This window comes from Astyanax mexicanus, chromosome 12 (genome assembly GCF_023375975.1).
Source record: "Astyanax mexicanus isolate ESR-SI-001 chromosome 12, AstMex3_surface, whole genome shotgun sequence".
Classification (NCBI taxonomy): Eukaryota; Metazoa; Chordata; class Actinopteri; order Characiformes; family Acestrorhamphidae; genus Astyanax; species Astyanax mexicanus.
Window position 1 is genome coordinate 31,384,285 of NC_064419.1, and position 19,776 is coordinate 31,404,060.

General features: G+C 36.3%; 1 protein-coding gene across 1 annotated transcript in view; it reads right to left on the reverse strand.

The window, feature by feature from the left end:
* Window positions 1-6,063: 6,063 nt before the first annotated feature.
* Window positions 6,064-19,776, reverse strand: part of slc15a4 (solute carrier family 15 member 4) — a 98,633-nt gene continuing 84,920 nt past the window's right edge. The window contains exon 9 of the mRNA XM_022670490.2: window positions 6,064-12,441. Within this exon, the coding sequence (XP_022526211.1) occupies window positions 12,290-12,441 (152 nt within the window). The 3' untranslated portion in view covers window positions 6,064-12,289. The remainder of the gene's footprint in view (window positions 12,442-19,776) is intronic.

A 19,776-nucleotide genomic window follows, 5' to 3' on the forward strand; every position in this document is an offset into this window, starting at 1 on the left:
TGCTCATAAGAACATCTTTCCTATTGGCTCCTAGAATCATGTATTTGCCCAGTGGGTGTGTCCCCCAATCCTAATTCACCATCAGTGTGAAGTCTTTCCTACCAGAGCTTCATTGCCTTGGTTAACCAATTAAAACTTAATTACAACAAAATATAACTTTGAGTGACATGAATGTTAGTTAGTGTTTTTTTTTATGTTTTGCCCATTGTTTAAAATATGTACAAAATAAACTATTTCATATCAGCAGTATCAGCCTAAAACGTTTAAAAAATGTACCTTTTTAAAATGTAATAAATAAATTTAAACTATTGTTAAAATTAAGTAAATATGATCTAAATTGAACAGATAAGAAACACTAAAAAATAAGGTATCTAACATTCTAAGTCTTTCTCATATCAAAGGCCATCTAACATTTTTTAGCACTCAAAAAAAAGTACACCTTTCCTATTGGCTTCTAAAATTATGTATTTCTCCAATGGGTGTATCACTCAACCCATATTCACCATCAGTGTGTAGTCTTTCCTTTCAGTTGCATATTCCATTAATACCTAAAAAAAAATAAGAAGAATGTGAGTAACACGGTTCCCTGTGTGTATTATTAACTGATCAATATTTGCACAAAATAATTAAAGTATATAGTGTTAATTTCTGTATAGGAAAGTCTGGGCAATATTTAAGCCCTAACTCAAGTTTTTAGCAGTCATAGTCTTAAAGAAAAAAAAAACCTTACTACATTTTTCTCATTTACATTTAAAAGATTAAAACTCTAAATCTTTATTTTTATTTTTTATTACCAAATCATTTGAACAGCTGAAAGACACTTAAAGAAATAAGGAAAAGTCTACCTAACATTATAGAACATAGTACACTACTCAAAAAATACATCTGGCACCTGTCCTGGCATCATTAATTTGCATAATGGGCATGTCCACCAAAACTCACTCACCATCAGTGTGTAGTTTTGCCCACCAAAGCTACCTACCCTTGCATAATTAGTTTTAGTTAAGTGTTAACTTAAAGTTCAGGCTTTACTGCTAAGGCTACACACTGATGGCAAGTAAGGGTTTAGGACACACCTATTATGCAAATAAGTGATGCTAAGAACCAATAGGAAAGATGTACTTACTGTGTGATGTACTAAGAAATGTTAGGTAAATTTCTTAATAATAGATTTGTACTCAGAAGAGAGTTACTGTAACTATACTGTCTTTGTGAGCAGTGATGATCTACATGAGATGTCCTGCTAGTGCCAGCACCATTGGCAGACAGCTGCACAGAACAGAACTACATGCATACAGACCATTACGATGACTGCCTTTAACACCACATCAGTGTTGTCAAAGATTGCAATGGAAGCTGCATGTGAAGGCACTGTGGTCATTGCCAACATAAGTGATTCAGCTCAAATTTGAATCATATGTTTATGATTTCCATCCAAATATCATTTCTGTGTGCAATTATATACAGTGGTGTGAAAAAGTATTTCTTTTGTTTTTGTATTTTTGTCATACTTACATTTTTCAGATTGTCAAACAAGCTTTAATATCTGACAAATATAACCTGAGTAAATATAAAAAGCACCCCCCACAGTTTTTGGAACGCTGAGGTCAATTACACTACTAACCACAACCAAAGACCTAATTACTGCCAGACCTGTAGAACCAAGAAAGCACTTAAATAGAACCTGTCTGACAACATGAAGCAGATAAAAGATCTCAAAAAGCAACACATTATACCCTGAAATAAAATTATAAGAAATAAAAAAACAGATTAGAAAACAAAGTCGCTGATCACTTATTAGTCAGGAAAATGTCATTTCTAAGGCTTTGGGATTCCAACAGACCACAGTGAGAGATATTATTCACCATCGGAGAAAACATGGAACACTGGTGAACCTTCCCAGGAGTGACGGGCCTACTGAAATTTTCCAAAAGGGAATGGACAACTCATTCATGAGGTCACAAAAGAACTGCAGGTTTCACTTGCCTCAGTTAAGATCAGGGTTAACAATTTAATAATAAGAAAAAGACTGGTAAAAATGGTCTCCATGGGAGAATTTTAAGCCAAAAAACCCTGCTGACCAAAAAGAACACAATGACCCATTTACCAAAAAACATCTTGATAATTGATGTGAAAAAAGTGAAACTTTTTGGAAGGTGTGTGTCCCGTTACACCTGGAGTAAAACTAACACACAATTTCAGAAAAAGAAAATCATACAGAACGTAAAACATGGTGGTGGTAGTGTGATGGTCTGGGGTTGCTTTGCTGCTTTAGGACCTGAACAGTCAAAGTATGATTGAGATTCTATTGCATGATCTTTAACAGGCCGTTTATGCAGGAAAACCTTCTAATGTGTCTAAATTAAAACAATTGTGAAAGATGTGAAAGACTTGTTGCCAGTTATCAGTAAAGCTTGATTGCAGTTGTTGCAGCCAAGAGTCTCACAACCAAGTTATTAGATTTAGTGGGCAAATACTTTTTCACACAGGGCAAGATTGGTTTGGTGCTTTTTATATTTACTAAGGTTATCTTTATCTGATATTAAAGTTTGTTTGATTATCAGAAAAATATCGGTATGACAAAAAAAAAGACAAAAAGTAAAGAAATCTGTAGGGGGGGGGGGGGGTGGGATTCACTGAAGGGTACAGTTGGGGATGGTGGGAGACAATCTTTTTTTTTTTTTTTGCAGAATAATTTTAGGTGCACTACCCAGTTTTAGAACACCCCTCATTGTTTCCAGTTTATTTTTGCCATTTGAGCTCTTTAGGTCCAGTAAATAACCTGAAAAGACAATTTACAAAGCCTTTGTCTATAGATCAGGGGTCGGCAATTAAGTTTGGCTGTGGGCCAGATATTTTCCAAGCCATTACGTGAAAAATCTGTTTTGGAAAAGGAAATGTAATGGAATGAAGTGCTACAGACTAGTAGCTCTCCAGCCCAGAGGGTTGTTGAACCAACTGCAGAACAGTTAATCTCAAAGCAGGAAAATCCAAGAAAAAAGGAAAAATAAATAAAGAAACACACATGGGACCGAACCTGTCTCATCAGGGTCGTGTTCCAATACACTACCGCTGCCCCGGCTAGTGAACTGGGACACGGCTGGGTAAAAAACGGCCTTATAAGGAGATAGGGAGTCCAAGAACGGGCGGAAAAACGAGAATGGGTGGAAATTAAAGAGCAAGAAAGAGACAGGGGAGGAATCTAAACAAAAGCTCACCAGAGAAGCATTTTATTTTTCATTATTGTTCATTATAGTTCAAACAACCTCACAGGCCAGATGTTACATGCTTACGGGCCACGTCTGTCACCTATTGCCGACCCCTGGTCTATAGTAACTGCAGTGCAGTATAGAGTGTTGCTGAACCCTCTACTTCAGCATTTACACAAGACACAACACATTCACACTTCCATCATAATGGGCCAGTTGTTCAAAAAATGTAATCCGGATCAAAATTATCCAGATTTGGTAATCACATTTTTTGCTATCCAGGATCAGGTGATCTGTCTTACTTTTAAGCCAGTTTTTCAAAGCAATATTGGATTGGATCAACCTGATCCAGAAACACAGTTTTCAGGATTACCTAATCCGGATTACCAGCTATGTAAAAAACAGATAGAAGAACCAACAGGGGTTGATGACTCCTTTTCTTGCAGTAACAACATACTGCTTATTGCAAAACAATACGAGCAATTGAGCATTCTGCAGAGATGCTTTGCATGCCTTAACTATTTGCGAGTCGAACCACAGGGAGCATGCAACATAACACTTGCATGTATTGTCCTGCCCAATGTTGCTACCAGACGCAAAGTCCCTCTCTGTGATGTTCATGATGCACCTGAGCCTGTTGAAGAACCAGAACAAACTCTGGTGTTCTTTTCAATTGTTCGAAATTATTTTTGACAGCTTCATATCTGATAAATGTTCCTTTGACATTAATATACAGTGATGAATGACAGTGACGTAGATGAAAAAATGAATATATTATTTTTGTTTGTTATTGAAATCTTTTGGGGGGTTTATTTAATGGGGTCAAGATTGTTTTTATTTTTACGTTACTATAGTAAAAGGCTTAATTGGTAGCCAATGTCTACTTTATTACTGTAACGGTTAAACAGGTCAAGTGCAAAATAGAAGTAAATGTATATACACTAAATTGTACAAATGTATTTTTTTTTTACTTTAAAACTTTGATTTTAAAGTTTTACCACATTTACTTCCTGAAATCCCCCTTGAAATCCTACCCCTTGTTGGGATCAGGGTAATCCTGTTTTTTTGGATCAAAGTTATCCAAATCCTACTGAAAAGTTTTGAACAACAGAAACTGAAGGTTTGATCCATTTACAAACTAGGATTGGATTACGTGATCTGATCCGATTTCAGAATGCTTCTTTCCCTTTTGAACAACCCGTTTTCCAGATTTGATCCAATCCGATAACCAAAATCCGATCAGATTTCCTCTGAACAACTGGCCCAATAACTAGAAAAATATAGTATAAAATGTATTTCCAAACTAAGCCAGAGTAAAGTGGAAATTACATTACATTACATTACATTTGGCAGACGCTTTTGTCCAAAGTGACTTACAATAGTGAAGTACAAAAGTAATAGAAGTTAAAAGTAAAAACATTTTTAAAAAGGGCCTAAAGGAGATCAAAGGGAAATAATAGGATAGAGGAGTGAAGGAGGGGAAGAAGGAAATGAGGTTAGAAGTTGTTAGTTAGTTAGAGGTGTTAGGAGAGTAAGTGCTCTTTGAAGAGCTCTGTCTTCAGGAGATTCTTAAAGATAGCGAGAGATTCTCCTGATCTGGTAGTGGAAACAAATCAATTAACTTTTTCTGGAGTAAAACTTAAGTTTTCTTATTACATCACTTTGGCACATTGGAAGAACACTGGCTGCCACCCTTCTTGGTTGAATCCTGGCCAGCATTGTATCCTCAGGAAATACGCGGAATCCTTCAGTCTCTGACACTGTAAGACAAACAGTTATTTATTAACATGGACTAAAGTAGACAGTTCTAAACCTTTAACCTATTACACCCTACTGCGAACCCCCTGACCAGAGTGAGGCTAACACACCTCAATAATTCATCCTGATGCCCGAGAGAGAAGGAAAGAATGACAGTGATTTTTGCTGGTCTGATGAAATCAGTCAGAAATCTGCTCTTATCATAGAAGAGCTCATCTCTTTTTAGTGTTTATGGCTTATGTTATCAGGATTTTTTTCCTCCCTTTAAAATGTTCCTAATCTGTTCCTTTAGTTAAACTTTGAATAATTAATGCATCTGGGTTCATTATCATAGGAAATTATGTTAAACTTGGGATGCTGGTGCTGTCGTCTATCCACTTGCAGTTAACACCAGTGTTGCACGGTGCTATTGTGTCTATGTTACCTTCTGTCTCTCTTCAGAAGGCACACTGGATTTAAAGGTGCATTAAAGGAGAACTCCGGTGTAAAAAAGCTTAAGTAAAGCTTCCATTTATTAACAGTAAGCTTAGAATTCCAGTATTTTGTTCAGGGGTGAGCGCTAGCCCAGGTTAGCAAGTGCTTAGGCAGCCCAGGTTAGTAATGCTAGACAGCTGCAGTTAGCACCACTAGCCAGCTGTGGTTAGCAGTGCTTGCCAGCCACACGGTTAGCGCTAAAAATGAAGCCCAATAGACTGAGGAACCAGGGTGCTATCAGCTAGTGGTTTGTCCCATGTAGCTTGCTACAGTCCAATATACTCACCTCTGAACAGCAAAAGAGCTAGCGCTGCAGTTTTGAAGAAACTTCACTGAAACTCCTTTTTTTTTAGGTTAGTTTTTGGTAATTCATGGATTCGCTTAGATAAATTCTGCAGATCCACACGTTCATCACAGGGAATTATGGTAAACTTGTCTGTTCACTCGCAAATAATGGTAGTTATTACATGTTAAAGGGTGCTATAGTGTCTATGTTACCTTCTGGCTTTCTCCTCTATCGTTATCGTCTGATCTGCCAGATTCTGCCACACTCTAATTTTATCTCCGCATCCTTTTGTGAGTTATTCTAGTAACAGTAATAAGAAATGAGACAGAGATCAGATTTAAGAAAGTTTTTTTTAATGAACAGTTTCTCAGGTTCAGCACAAAGTCAACATTTTTCAAACAAAGAAAGGCAAAGACAAAAAAAAGAAAATAAAGCAGAATTTTAAAACTCTTCATATCAGGTAAAATCAAAGCTGTGTAATCTCAGTAATGGCTTCGCTCATCCTTTAGAGGAGCAGTCTTCACAGTTGACTGTCAGTGCTGATCTGATCTGAGCTCAGAGTCTTCAGCATCAACCTGAGAGGAGGCAGAGTGACCTGCAGATAGCGGTCCTGTAAACGCTAAGCACTGAAGCGTGTATAGATCAGCAAAATGAACAAAAGAAACATCAGAGATATCCGGCACTGATCACAGATCACAGCACAGGAGGAGGTTTAGTCAAATCTCAGGAGAGCAGAGTTTGGATTAGTGTGACGCTGCTGGCAAAAGAAAAGCTGGTTAAGTTTTATATTAAAAATCATATGATAAACATCCTCATGTGCTCTTCTGCACTACTAATCCCAATCATTCATTAATATACACACACAGCCATGGGATCGGACACAAGCGCAGACAGATCAGTAAAGATGATGCCAAACAGCTGTTCTCTCAGTTAGTCCTCTATTTAATCAACCCATTCATGTCCACACAACTGGTTTTAACTGGTGTAAAGTGATGAAATTGCGAAGTATTAAATAGCCTTTTATTAGTTATTAGTACCTTTTTAGTCATTAGTAAAACTTTTTACTATTATTTCCAAAAATCTAAATGACATTTTCCTTCGTTTTCAAAATGTACCATCCACTGCCCAGAACATTCTGCCCATATATGGGCATTAAGAATGAAGAAATTAAGAGTTTTGAATAAGCTGTTTCTGTGATGTCACAAAAAAACAAATAAACATTTGCTTTAATATGCTCACCAATTATATAATCAGTCAAGCTCCGCCCATCTAAACTGAAGATATAAACGCTCCTTTGTTTTTTGAATGAGGCACTATACAGAACAGCCAATCAGAATGCTTGTAGTTTCATATATTTACAAAATAAAAGCCAGAGTAACTCAATCAGTAAAACAATCAGTTATTTTTTTTTAAAGATTAAAGAAAGTTTAAAAATGGATTACAACTGTTATTTAAGCAACTTTTTATAGTATGTTTTATAGTTCAATGTATAATATGGCTCCTTTAATAATCAAAATAAGCAATAAACTCACTTTTACAGCAAATATGGTTCAATTAGCACTTTAATTTGCATCAAATCTTCTTTCACGAGCTTTTTTGTGATTGGCTGTTCTGTTTTATGCCTCAAAAAAACATTTTGTGCGAAACACTGCTTGTAACTTCAGTGTGATTGGGTGTGGCTAAATATCTGTAGGCTGAGGAACCATGATAAACTCACTTTTAAAGCCATTAGTAATTGTGTTACAGTGCCTTTAAGATTTACTAAATGCAGTGAGCTTTGTTCTGATTGGCTATTTTGTTTTATGACTGATTTGTTTTTAGGCTTCTTATAGCACAGTCCGTGTAATTTTAGAGTGAATGGGCAGGGCCTAACTTTTGTAGGGTGAGTAGGCCAGAATATATAAATATGGCTTTTATGACATCACAAGAATGGTGATTTTAAAGCAGCAAGCTTTATTTTCTATATATCGATGCTGTCCAAAGAAAAAAAAAAAATCCACTTTCTTCACAATTTAGCTAGGCCAATTATCCCACCTTTTTAGCTGTATATCCCAACATCATAGGTGATGCCACAACACAAGTAGGGTGAAAACTAGCGGATGGCAAGCTGCATGACCGGGATTTGACCCGATATCTCCCGATAATAGTGCCTACAGCAGTTTACTACAGAATTTGAATAAACAAACAGATGAATAGGAATTGTAATAAAAAAACTCTTTGTACAATGATTTTCATTGGAAGTAAAGAAGGTTTTATCTCTCTCCTGTGAAGATGCTGTTTTGGAGATGCATGTTTTTCATTGGACAGTGATGATGTTTTGTTCTGAGCTCTACATACTATGGAGACTATGGATAAATGGTACATTCTGAAACTTTGGTGTGCTTTATGTTCAAATTCTAAATGAAATACTAAATAATTTAAGATATGAACTTCTCAGAATGTCAGAAACAGATAATAATAGGTTAATTAAAAGCCCTTTAGAGTTTTACAGTTTTATGCTGTTGTTCCTAGAGCCACATTAGTACCACAACCCAATCCCAGTTAGTGCCAAGTCATGAACAGAAAAAATAAAGTGGTTAAAGTTTGTGTTAAAATACAGTAAAATAATGAACACAAATTCTAAATACAAGTTAATCAAAAGTCAAACGCAGAAACTTTACATACAAAGTGTAAAAATGCTCCACAGCCAAACCATACAAGTGCAATCCATGAGAAAACAAACATAACTTAAAGAAATATGATAAACATAAGATGGTCATGAGATGTGTTTATGTGAAGTGAAATTTTACCATTAAAAAATACCATTAAAGTCAATGTCATCAGTAACTCGTCCAGCATTTCCCAAAATCCTACACCTAACCATTATACATCCTGCTAGTTTGCGGATATGAGGCTCAATTCAGGGGAAAATACTGGAGGTAATAACAGAATGAATCTGATCTGATCCTGTAACAGTAAGAAACTACTCTCACACACACACTTAGACACACACAGTGTGTGATGTGACGTTATAGCTGTGCACATGTTGGCCTACTTTTAGACACTCATCTTAAATGAAGAACTCCAGTTTATGTTAAAACAGAGCAGTAGAAACAGCCTCTTTCTTTAGGCCCCCTAGTGGCCACTTCACAAATATAGAATGGAAATGTGGTTTCACGCTGCACAGTAGAACAGTGCACAGCATATAATCCATCAGGGCTTTCTGCTACTTAATGTTCTAAAGATAAATAGGTACAAGGCTTTTGTTCTTTTTGAATGCGAGTCTGGATGTGTTCGTTTTGTTTTGTGAGCTCATTGAGAGTATAGTTTTCACAAATAATGAGTTTAATAACAGAGAAAAGCAGATTTAACAATAAATATGGTTCCCCTCAGAGTGCTGCAGAAAAAGGCCAATAAATAAATATCGGATTGGTTTTGGTATAAGCAATACTTTAATTTTGATTTAAATAGTGGTATATAATCATCGCTATAGAAACAGAAAAAGGGGTATCTCAATGTTTATTTCACTTTCTGACATCTATATGTTTTTTTTATATTGTGTCTAAATTTCTTAGGATTACTAGGAATAACTTCTTATTTTGATACCGAATTGAGCTCACACTGTATTTAGATGCACTTGATAATCCAATTACTGCAGAACATCTAATTCTTACATGAAATTAACATGAACTTGGACAATCAGATAATGGGAAAACTCAAGAGTCAAACTATAATTGGATTTTTGCTTTGCAACCGGCCAATAAACTCACAGAAAAAGACCTAAACATCATGCCACAGCTTTATTTTTTATTTTTATTTTTTTAATTCTTTGTTGCTAGTTCGGGTGCTGTGTTAAATGGTATTTGCTTATTTCCAGTACCAGGGTCTGTTTTCGCACATGCACAGACCAAAAAATACAAAAATACTCTGGTTGAGAAATACAATTTTAAGATAAAATCCAGCTCTTTTTTAAACCTTACTTTTTTCTTAGAAAAATCTGATTATGCTGTGTGCATGACTACTTGAATGATCAGATAACTGCAGTAATACAAATATAAACAAAAAATATATATTTTTTTAATACCATTTTTTTTGCAGTAACCGCTGATTGAATTATTTGGTAACACTTTCTATGAATGTCATCTCTATTAGACTGCATAACCACATTCATAACATATTATAATGAAATCATAAGGCATTATAAACGTGTTTATAAAGCCTTATGACTTGTGATCATAATACATTATAAGCTGAGCTTATAATATATATGTTAAAATAGTGTATATATATATCGTTAATAATGTAGTCCCACAATGAAAGTCTGGCACTTTACTTAGAGCGCACAAAGACCTGTTATAATACATTATAATTGACTATAATTAATATTATGTTCAAGGCAAGAATAATTTATTAGTGGTTTAAAATATATTTATATGATTATTCAGGAATGCGTTTATAAGTTGGAAGCTTTTTTTAGTCATAATAAAGTCTGCAAGCAGGGACTGAGTTTCTTGGTATTGATGTATAACATGTTATAAACACAGCTATTAATGCATTATAATCACAGTTCATGATGAATAATAAACATGGCTATGGTGAATTATACATTTTTATAAATATGTATAGCCATGTTTATAATGCCTTATGAATGCATTATAATGTGTTATGAGTCTTATAGAGATAACATTCATAGAAAGTGTTACCAATTACTTTATTTTTACCTAGTTTTAAACATATTTCTCTCAAGTAAAATCAGCTGTTTGCATATTTTCAAGTACCAGGGTCAGTTTTAGTGCATGCACAGACTGAGAAATTCAGAGAATACTCTGGCTGAGAAATACAATTACTGAGATAAAGTCCAGCTTTCTTGTTTAGACCTTACTGTTCTAAGAAATCAGAGTATGCTGTGTGCATGACTATTTAATCAGACTATGATCAGATAACTGCAGTAATAAGATTATTAATGTCAAAAAGTGTTTTAAAATGCTTTTTTTTTAAAATACAGTTACTTTATGAGGGATGGATTCAATATTTTTTTTGCAGTAACCATTGAATAAGCAATTTAAATTGTACATAGTTTAATTATAAACATATCTGCCTTAAGTTAAATCAGCACAGCACTTCCGTCAGGCACTCAATAAAGATATAAATCATATAAATCTGTAAAGCAGAATCACCACCAGCATAACAATCCAGTAAATAATACACTTTCTCTTTAGTTTGCAATACTCTGCACTACAGAGACACATTTGGACTGTCAGAAACTAAACAAATTAAAACATTTAAAACATTAAAATGCTCCGAACATAATGTCACTATATCGAAACGTCTATAAATGTCTTAAAATTCCACTTTTTACACCAATCGCCAATCAAATTTGGGAACGTGTTAACACTTAAAATATAAAGTTCTGTGTAGATAAAAGTTCCACTCACGCCACTTAAAAATCTTTACCTGAAAATATTAACCTGCTAATGCAACAAGGAATTCTTTTAACCTTCTGACTCCTAACACACACACACTGACCATTAAGATACTGATATTAAAGTATATACTGTAAATATATATATATATATATATATATATATATATATACAGCTCTGGAAAAAATAAGAGACCCCTTAATAGTTTATTTGATTTTTACCAAATGAAAACCTCTGAAATATAATCAAGAGGAAGATGGATGATCATAAGCCACCAAACCAAGCTGAACTGCTTGAATTTTTGCACCAGGAGTGGCATAAAGTTATCCAAAAGCAGTGTGTAAGACTGGTGGAGGGGAAAATGCCAAGATGCATGAAAACTGGAATTAAAATCCTGGGTTATTCCACCAAATATTGATTTCTGAACTCTTAAAACTTTATGAATATGAACTTTTCTTTGCATTATTTGAGAGCTGTATATATAAAGCATTAAATTCAATGGCCTTCGTTATAAAAATAAAAAACACAGAGCTCCAGTTAACCCACTGATAAATACTCGTTATATAACCGCACACTGCACACACTTCAAGTAATGACAGGGGTCAGTTTCAGGTCAAGCAAAAAAACAAAAAATGAAAGAAAACATATAAATAAAGCCAAATATCACACAGGAACCTCATTTGGCACAAACTAAGCCCTGCCGAGGCATGCTAATATCAGAGTGGTGTTGCAAATGTGTGTGTGTGTGTTTGTGTGTGTGTGTAGGTGTGTGTTTGTAGAGCTGCACAATATATCCTTAATTTATATGTTATCGTCATTGTGATACTGGACTTCACTAGAAGTCTTTAATATGCAAAATATGCTAAACTGAGTGGTCAAAAAAATTCACAGCAACTGTATAGAGCAGTGTCTTTGTGTGTTCTGATGTTGGTTTGTTGTTTATATATCAAGACAAAAGCCAATTATCATGAGTATAAAATATCATATGATCAGATAACTGATTCACTGCTGTTCACTGTGTTAATCTCAGCTGAAGGTGCATCACAATGACGATATGAGCAGTTAGTCCACATCATGCAGCCTGAGTGCGTTTAGTGGTTTAGAAGACTGCCGGGTTTTCTGAGGGGCATATATCCTCTGTGTGTGTGTGTGTGTACGTGTCATGAGTGTGACAGTGAAGGCCGATGGCTGCCGACTCGTTGTCTCTGCTTGTCGTACTTCACTGACACGATGAGGAAGAGGAGGAGTGTGACGCCCTGGATTCCAGCGAGGAGGAAGAAATAGAAGTTCAGCTTACACTCGTTTATGTTACCTAAAGGGAAAGAGAGAGAGAGAGAGAGAGAGAGATAAGTATCTTTTCATTGAACAACACTGAAGATATGGCACTTTGATACAATGTAAGATAGTCAGTGTACAGCTTGTATAACAATGTAAATTTGCTGTGACCTCAAAATAACACACAGTATTTAAATTAAATTCTAGACCACTGGCAACAAAAGGTAGTACACCCCTTATTGAAAATGGCCAAATTGTGCCCAAAGTGTCAATATTTTGTGTGGGCACCATTATTTTCCAGTACTGCCTCAACTCTCTTGGGTATGGAGTTTACCAGAGCTTCACAGGTTGGCACTAGAATCATCTTCTACTCCTCCATGATGACATTACAGAGCTGGTGGATGTTAGAGAAACTGCCCTCCACCACCTTCCATTTGAGGATGCCACACAGATGCTCAATAGGGTTTTGGTCTGGAGACATGCTTGGCCAGTCCAGCACCTGTACCCTCAGTTTCTTTAGCTAAGCAGTTGTCATATTGCATGGTGCTCTCCAAACTATCACTGACCATTAGTAAATTTTTTATTTCATTTGGAAGTGTATATAATATATAAAACATATGAAACATATGAAACATATGAAACATGCACGCTCCTATCTCTCTCTGGACTGGGATGCTGTCATGCTCACTAATGCTACTGGAAAACAGAAAAAGAATTATTTCTGCTTTTCACCACTTTCTGACAGAAGGGAGGAGGGGACCAGTAATCCAGCATCTTTAGAGCTTAGTGTGCACACGCGCACACACACACACACACAAAACACACACACACAAAACACACACACAAAGTGTGTGCCGCATACTCTCTGTGGGTTTTATTCCATTTATTATGAATGTATTACAGACAATCCAAACCCTCGCACTGCATGTTCAGTGTTGTGTGAGTGTGTGCGTGTTATGTGTGTGTGTGTGTGTGTGTAAGAGTGTGAGCTCAGTCGGCAAATAAAAAAGGGGCACAAATGGCTCTGATTCCTCCTGCACAAATAAAACTCATCTCTCTCATCTCCGCACGATTGTGTGTGCGCGCTTCCTTTACGAGGTTACAAGCACTATGTTTGCAGTGTGTGAGCAGAGTGTGAGCTGGTGGAGGTTCTAATTAGCTGCATGAGGTTCAGCACAGTGCACAAGGTCTCGGAGTCTAAGCACGGTCCTACACTGGCAGTGCTGGGAACGGTCATTATACCGTATAATGGTGCAGCATCCAGTAATGCTGTTCTTCCTAATTGGGAACAGTGGTGTGTATTAATAAGAATAATGCCAGTATCTTACAGTAATCATAGCGCATAAAGGAATACAGCCGGCAGGGTAGTGATAATAAATTGGATCTGGCAACCAGAAGGTCACAGGTTCAAATCCCAGAACTGATTGGGTCGGCCTGGTTCTTAACCCCCCGCTGCCCTATGCTGGAGTTATGTAATGTAATTTAATGTAATAGATATATATAAACTAGAACTGAAAGCAGTGGTGACAAATGTGTGCATGTGAGCATTTTGGGGCTAGTCTAATATTAATCTAGTTTTAATGTTTAATGGAAATCAATGGAAAATGATTTCATGCCATTTTAGGTCATCTTGGAGCTCTTATGCAAGGTTCAAACTACATGATTTTAGCCCAGTTTTTCAGTCGCTGACAGCTTTTTGCTTGATCGCTAACAAAAACTCTGGTCTGTGGCAAATCGTGGATCACTCGGTGCTCCCTGAGTCGCGTAGTGTGAACTACTGAAAGATGCTCGTCGAGCCGTCCGCGACTAGTCTGCGATATTTATCATGCTAGATATCTGGCCCAGTCGATGACTGGGAGTCAGGAGCAGCGGCTACATGCTGCCAATACAAAACGCAGAAAGAGAACACCACGGGTTCAAAACACATCCCCTGCATAACCAGAGCTGTTTATGGAGAGTCTGACCACTCTTTGTTTCCCCTGTTCTATTAGTAAATGCTAAAAGAACGATGCTGAAACACTTGAGATAGTTCTGTGTTGAGGACATAAGTCCACATTTCAGTATACAACTAATCAGACATTTATAAATTCAGATTTTACTTCATATGAACCCATTCATTTTGGACTCACTGCAAGTGTGTATTCTCCTCTATAAAGATTCTCTGGCATAACATAGCTATTTCTTGTGTGTTTAGTTGTGGTGTGTTCTCGTGACAAAAACATGATTCTGGAGAGCAGTGTAATCATGTAATTTGTGACCCTGTGTCAACGATCAGTCATGTAGTGTGGAAGTCCCAACAACTTAAGGACTTACAGCACAACCAGTCATGTAGTGTGAACAGCGCAACGACTGACGCCTCAAAAAGTTGTGTAGTGTGAACCTGGCATAGTCCATTCATTATGAACATCTGATGCAATGTAAAGAAAAATTCTCTGATTTACAATACATCAAAAGGTACATCAAGATGCTCATTGCTATCTTACACCCCCCCGACAGTCTATTTTCACGCCTTGCATCAACCTCATTTAATTAGAAACAGCGCCTGCAAATACATCTACGCCGATGAGCATGGTGGGCTCGAAATGAGGAGTGCTTAGATACGTTTCTGGCATATTGCTATCTTGGCAACGAAAAACACAGGTGCACCACTGACTGAAAACAACCTAGATAGATGTCAACCATCAGACGTGCATTGCTATCTTGGCAGTGAATTGTACAAACCTATAGCACGTGCCTGTTGGCAGCTATGCAAACTTTTAAACTAAAAAGTGTGAGCATGAACAAGCTGGTTGGTTTCCTCTTCTGAGAAGCTGCTGTTGGGCACATCCAAGTAGCTGCGCCTCTGAAATAGCAATGTGCCAAAGTCAGAGCAGAACTGTCTCTTAACTCTAATAGCAAGTGACTCACTGATTTATTGGTTTATTGCACATTATGCCCAAAACACATCCATGATAAATTATGCTGAAGGTGTACTTTACCTGCCGTTACGATAGCAAAGACAGACTAATAAGCCCTTAATCAAGCTGCATGGTGCCTAGTTAATGGCTTACCTACAGATTGTTAAAATAGGGCCCAATTAGTTTAATATGCCAAAACACTGTGGATCAAAAGTAACACATACCGGTATTTCAAAGCGACAAATAAATACAAACCTCTCTTTACAGGAAACTACCTAGAAAACTATTGCCAGCCATGCCTACTTAAGTATTACAGTACACTAATACAGTAAGTATTGCTGTTGTTGCTGCCATTAGCAACCACAGGGGAGAACATCAAAGGCTAACAGTTATGAGAGTTCATAAAAGCCATAGTCTTAAACCACCACAAGCATCGGAAATGCACTCTATCTAAAAGATTATAGACTATTACAGCCTCTGGGAACCTAAGTATGAGTTTTCTTTCTAATTATATTACTCTGGTTTTACCTTGGCTCCCCAGAGCCCACAATGTTAACATAGATAGTATGTTGTTAGAAATTCAGCAGCAGGAGTCAGAAGGCTGCATGTTCAGATTGCCATTTTATTCACATGGAGACACAAAATCCTACAGGGGGACAGTTCAGCTGATCAACAGAGTGTTAACAGTCTGGTCCAGTCCCCACTAATGCACAGGCATTCAGGGATTTTAGGTATACTAAATTTATATAGGGGTTAAAATGTGTGAAAAGAAAATGTGTGTGGAAAAAATGCTAATGTTATCAGAAGAACGGGGGGGATAAGGGGGTTCGGTAGTGACGAAAACATAATTTCTTGGAGACAGATTATCTTAATGTCTACCTCAAGTGTAATACCTTATTTTTTGCACTACAAGGCGCAATTTATGTATGAATTTTACCAGTCAGGTTGTAAGGAGTACAGAAGTTTCAGTTTAGTTCTCCAGCACGGGGCTGGAGAAGCATTACCATTAGCCGCTAACTGCGCTAAGTTCTCTAAGTTCTAGCTCTTTCCTCATTCAAAGGTGAGTATATCAGACTGTAGTCTAATATACAAGCTAGGTGGGACAAATGGCTAGCTAAATGCATCCTGGCTTACCAGGACACTCAGGGTTCCTCAGTGTAGTGTGTCAGGCTCATTTACTAGCGCTAACCAAGTCTAGCGCTAGCAGTTAGCTGCTAATGCTGATGCTGCTGCACCTAGCCTTAGTGGAAATCTGGAAACCTAAGCTTACTGTAAATAAACTGACACGCTTTACTCACCCAAATAAACAGTTTTCAGTTTTTAGAATTCTGTGTAGATTAAAATCCAGCGCTTGTTTGACTTTAAAAGAAAATGTTTTTTTTTTCTTTTTTTTTTTTTTTTTACAGTTTTGTTTACTTAACTGTATTATTTAACTGGGTTACACCCCCACCACCACCCAGCAGAGAGACCGGCTGAATTAGAAGACACATGGTGATCCCCTGCTAGAGTCGCATAATGTGCCTTATAATCTGGTGTGCCTTATGTATGAAAATACTAAATTAAAGTGAAACTAGAAAGGCTAAAGCTCTTCCCAAAGCTTTTTGTTTTTCCTCTTTCGTTTTTCTTTGCTAAACACACCACTTAATACTTACGCTTAGTATTATGCAAAAAAAAAAAAAAAGGAAATGAATATGTAAAAATGTGTTCCTATGGGCTTTAAAGACAATTGGCTCTGACTTTGCATCCAAGTAACAATATCTAGAGATAACATCACTTTAATTACATTTTGCAAATAAATTAACAAACTTTTTAAATGTACAGCTTCCACACATGGTGGAGGTAGTTTCACACACTGTAAAACAATAAGAGACCACTCAAAAATACTTTAAATATCATGAAAATAGTTGAGTTGAATAGGTCTTAGATTAGCTGTTCTACTTAATGCTGTTAAATAAAGTAAATGTTACTGACACAGTAGCCTCTTTTCACTGATTACATTTTTGAATGCAGATATTTGGATGTGTTTAGGCAGGAGAATTGTGTTAATTTACTTAATTATTAATTGTGCTTATTAATGAATTCACCACACTGTGTAGTAACTCTTAAATCATCACTCTCAGTCTGGTAGGGTTAACTATGTCTATGGGATGAGTTGTAATATTTGCATGCATTCTGCTTTGAGCTAAATTGTTGGAAAATGTAAGGAGCTGAAAACAATGTTTACATGTTTATTTAGAGCAGAGTTATTCACACTGTTTGTACTTGAAAATGATTAATTTCATTTTTCCTAATTATCCAGCAAAAACATAAGCTTATCCCAGTGAAACAGTGAGAAAGCTTTCTGTTATGCTCTTCTGGTAAAATGAGGATAATACTGAATGGTGACTTAATGCGATTTGATGAAATCTCCAATGTGAGAGAGTACTCAGGTGCACATTTAATAAGTGCAGTCTAGCTTTTCTCCCGCTTTCCCCGAGGTCTTACAGAGCAGACGTGAGTGGGACAGTGCATGAAGCAGCAGATGGGAGCATTTAATTTAAAGTGATGCTGAAAAGAGCTCTGTCCAGAATCACATTTTCCTCAGTGAGAGGAGAAAAAATACGAGGAAATAGGCCTAGGATGGAACCTTGAGGAACACCCGGAGGAAATTGGCACAATTTGAGCACTGGTTTAAAGGTGACATGGTTGAATTTTCATTTTGCAGTTTTTCCAATTGATTACAGTCTACTGGCAGCGTACTGTGGCACTGGAACAGGTGGTAACAGAAAAACCACGAGTCATTGCATCGCATTATTGTATACAATTATGTGTTGAGGTAATGAGCAATTAGCTATAGTATACTGTAGTATAGATAAACACTCAAGTTTTACTTTCTAAAGGGTTTATGAACAGTTTATAAATAAATGAATTATTGGCTATTAAAAGTGTTTAAATCAGCAAAAAGAAAAGATGGCAGTATTCTATTCTCAAAAATATCAGAGCCAGAGCACATGGTCAACCAGTGATTAATTACAAAAAAGCCTCCCTTTGAAAGGGAATTTAGTCATTTCATTCGTTAATGTAAGATTAAGAGTAATTTCTGACTAATAAAAGCTCTTGATTGATGGTGCTTTAAAGTGCCACTAAACCCTACATAATATTTTTTCCATTAATAGCTGAAATGTGTTCCTTTGAACTAATGAAACATACCAGTATTGCTATTTTTTTTATAAATCTTAAAAAAAAACAACAACACTTTTATTATGGTCATTTCCACCTCTCCAGTGCCCTGAAAGTTCGACTGTGCCATAACCATGGATGATGTGTCCATCTACTTTGACTGATCTGCATATTGTAATGTGTCTGCATATCAATTAATAATACCGCCCCCTTGCTGACGTCCAATAATCTGCATCTCACCGCTATCAAAGGCACACTGATGCTGCTGGAGCTCAGCCCAATCAGCTCTTCCTCCTACCCAGCCTCTAAACCCATACATCACCCAGTGCCCCTCCTAAAGCACCCCTTCCCTTTTTAAGCATCTTTCAAGTTTGAGCTGAGGGTGGAGTCAGGTAAAATGAGGGGGTTTAGTGGCTCTTTAATATCAGAAACATTAATAAATGTACATTGAAGCTGATGGAAAATAAAGTATATAGTAAGATCAGTTACCAGCTTAATTTAACAGTGTAGATCAAAAAAATAAAACAATGTCTAAATTCCCTTAATAAATAAATGATCCATCCATCCATCCATCCATCCATCCATCCATCCATCCATCCATCCATCCATCCATCCATCCATCCATCCATCCATCCATCCATCCATCCATCCATCCATCCATCCATCCATCCATCCATCCATCCATCCATCCATCCATCATGGGCTCACTATCTTGCAAGTAACAGGCCATTGTTGCTTTTTTATGTGTTTTATATGTTTTAATGTGTTTAAATGTGTTTAGAAACAACTTTATAACTGTCTAATTCCATGGAAATTGTTTACACATTACTTTATACATGCTTATGAATCATTTTAAAACGGTTTATTACATTAAAATATTAAGAGATAGAGATGACTTACACACTATATATATACAGTTTATACTTTACATCATAGCTGAATTATAATTGCATCTAAAAAGACTTTACAACTCTTAATTACATTATATTGGTTAATAAATGACTTCATAACTGATTATAATGCTATGACCACTTAAATATGACCGTTCATAATTATTTTTTATAACTGTTTGTCATGACAGCTTATAAATATCTGTTTGTCATGGCTTTATAACTATTTATAATGTTAATATGTAACTAATGATATAACTGCTTATAGTTTACTTTATAACTACTCAATGTTCCAACCACTCACAAATGACTTGGTAACTACTTCATGTGATAATCACTAATTACTTACTTTATATGTTATTTTTAATGTCTATTATTTTGAATCAGCCTTTATATACAACCGCTAACCCTAATAACTGGTTATAA